Source organism: Onthophagus taurus, chromosome 11 (assembly GCF_036711975.1).
Source record: "Onthophagus taurus isolate NC chromosome 11, IU_Otau_3.0, whole genome shotgun sequence".
In the NCBI taxonomy this organism is placed as follows: domain Eukaryota; kingdom Metazoa; phylum Arthropoda; class Insecta; order Coleoptera; family Scarabaeidae; genus Onthophagus; species Onthophagus taurus.
Window position 1 is genome coordinate 12,454,075 of NC_091976.1, and position 2,955 is coordinate 12,457,029.

The following is a 2,955-nucleotide window of genomic DNA, read 5'->3' on the forward strand; positions in this document are numbered from 1 at the left end:
TATAGAGTCTCATAGTTTGAATATACAATTTCATATTGGTCCTTATAGTAATTATCTTCTTGTTGACCATTTAACCCATTTGCTAATAGTAGTAGAAGTGGGAAAACAATCATTTTTTTCAATCTTGTTATTAATATTGCTAGAACACAATTAAATGACATTAAGTGGTGCTTCAATTTATATATGTTTGTTTCTTACCTGTTTAAACATGTTTAAACTCGTTCAAACTTGATTTATTACGTGGTATCTTGTTTATGTGTGTTAGTACAATTTTTTATAACCCCAAGGTTTTGTATCTGTGTAAGAATAAGATACTATTCTCTTATCATCATGGCTATTCAACGCTACCTTCCTTTGTTGAATGGTGTATACATTATGTTTTTGAGACCGAATGGAATTTTGTTCAGTAATAAATGTTTCATTATTAAATAAGCATTGATAATAGTTTTCAAATGTAAGCGTTTTTAATGATGATGATTTTACACCTTTAGCCTTTTTGCTAACACCAACATTTGATATAATTGTATCAATTTCTTTCTGATTTTCACCTGTATCAATAAGTTTCTTTTCAATTTCACTGATTTCACTTTCAGAAATTTGAACTTTAATTGCATACATTTTAGATTTTAAACCAATAAATTCGGTCATAATACGACCGTTGTTCTCATCCTTCATCAAACCAATTTTTTTTTTGTTTTTCTGGGGAATATTATAAACATTGTTTGCTGGATAGTCTGATGTATCGAAACGATCTAAATCATTTTTAATTTCCTCATAAATATCTAATACAAAAAAATGATATATTAAACTATCGGTATCGGTATAGAGTAATTTTGCATTGCTTCCAAATTTTTGTAAGATATAATTGTAATGAAAATCATAAAGAAATGTTTTAGAAATATCCAAAATTGCCATCCCAGCGTATATTGGTTTGTTGAAGTGAATTTTAAATTTTTTCATTTCAATAAGAATTAAATCGGAATCAATAATTGTACAACTACTAAAATTTGGTTGAGATATATAATATTTTGCTCCATAACGTCCAGACCATTTGTTCACCAATTTAACGTCTCTATATTTTCGAACATTTTCCATAGTTTTACCGAAAACTGCATTGTTCATTAATTTAAAGAAATTTTTTGTAAATTCATATATACTTTCTTTTCTCATTTCAGTGTTTAAATTTATATATTTTGATAGCCAATTAGATTGTGAAAATTGTAATACTTTATGGATTTTTTTAATTTTAATACCTAACTTAATAGCTTGCTGTAAAGTACGATAGTGGATTATGTAATTATTTTTTGGAAGAAATGTAGTCATTAATTTGGAAAGCTTTGATTTTGAGCCGGGTGGAACTAAATGTTCTGAACATAATGGTAAATCTTTATGTGATTCATATAGCTCTGTCGGATAAAATAAATCAACTTCGTAAATGTAGCCAATAGAACTTTCTGTTGATATATTTTCAATGCTTGGTATTGCATATATATCATTCACCCATTGAAAGTTACCATACGGTAAGTACATTAACATTGCCAATCCATACAAATTGTTAATATCGAAATACATTAAATATGAAATATCTTGTTCTGAATTAAAATTATCCATATACTTATTATTTGCTTTTCCATACCGATTTGAACATTGTGATATACCACCTCTTATTCCTCGTTCAACAAATAATAACATATCTACGTCAGTTAAAAGTTCCAGTTTAACATCTGTAATTTTTAACATGGCATCAAATGCTAAACCGGGTGCTGTACAATAATGTAAGGGATCTAAACCATACGTAGATTTACATAATTTTCGAAAATTTTCAAAAATATCTGTTAATATTAGTACATCTGTTTTTAGGTACAATTCAGCATACTCTTGTAAATTTCTAATATGAAACCTATTCCAAATATTTATAGCATGCTGATAATCGGATTTAGAAATTTCCTTTTTATTAATATTACTGTAAAAATTTTCTATTGACGGTAATTTTGTTTCCTCCAGTTTTTCCCAACTATCTAAATACTCATATGGAAAAACTCCTTTTCTTTGTAACAATTGAAATTCATCATGATTGTTACAAAATTTTCTTGTAGTAATTTTTTGTTCTTCCGTTAAGTATGATGATAGTTTATCTAAACTTGAAGCCATGAATCTGAAGGAATCAATAAATTTAAAGACTACATTTGTATTATTAATATATTTTTTAAATGATATGTAAGTTTCTTTGTTAACAGGTAACAAAGAGATTCTACCTTCTAACTGAGTACTAATAGATTTAATTATAAAGTGGGAGTCGTATCCAGACAAGTTATGAAATACTACAGGGATTGAATTTGTATTTTTAAAATTTAAATTACATCGGTTATGTGCAGCACCTCTAAAAGTTCCAGTTAAATGACAATGATCTCTAACTTTTAGATCTTCATTTTCAATGTACTTCGAACAAATATGACAAATTTTAGAGTTTTTATACACTAGTTCCTCATCTATAGTTAAATTCATTGGAACTACATTCAAAATCCGTTGATTTATTTTTAATGCAATTTGTTCCAATTTTTTAGCAAACCAAATATCACAATCTCTACCTGTGTAAAGTTCAAATGTTGATAGTGAGTCATCAAAAGAACATTTTAAATAAAATGCTATGCTAAAGGCTTGATGTTTCTGAAGTCTATTTAAAGTTGTTGTTTTTCTATCATCATCACATTTAAACAGTATACTTTCAATGTCAGCATATATTACAAAAGGAGCATCTAAAGTATGTTTAAAGCTACTAAATTTTAGTATAGAATCTGATATTTTAGGCAATGTAATTTTCGTTTCATTAAAATTAATACAATTTATCAAATGTTCATTTAAAACAGTTTCGCTCATAAAATGGTTTAAACAACGTTCACATAAATATTTCTTGTTTTTGGATTTGCTAATTTGATTGTACAATAATCGGTGTAA

At 26.9% G+C, this 2,955-nt stretch overlaps 1 protein-coding gene across 1 annotated transcript; it reads right to left on the reverse strand.

Annotated features, from left to right (window-relative positions):
• Window positions 1-261: 261 nt before the first annotated feature.
• On the reverse strand, window positions 262-2,151 carry LOC139432114 (uncharacterized). The gene has a single exon (XM_071200457.1). The coding sequence runs from the start codon at window positions 2,149-2,151 to the stop codon at window positions 262-264; it is 1,890 nt and encodes a 629-aa protein (XP_071056558.1).
• Between the last annotated feature and the right edge of the window lie 804 nt (window positions 2,152-2,955).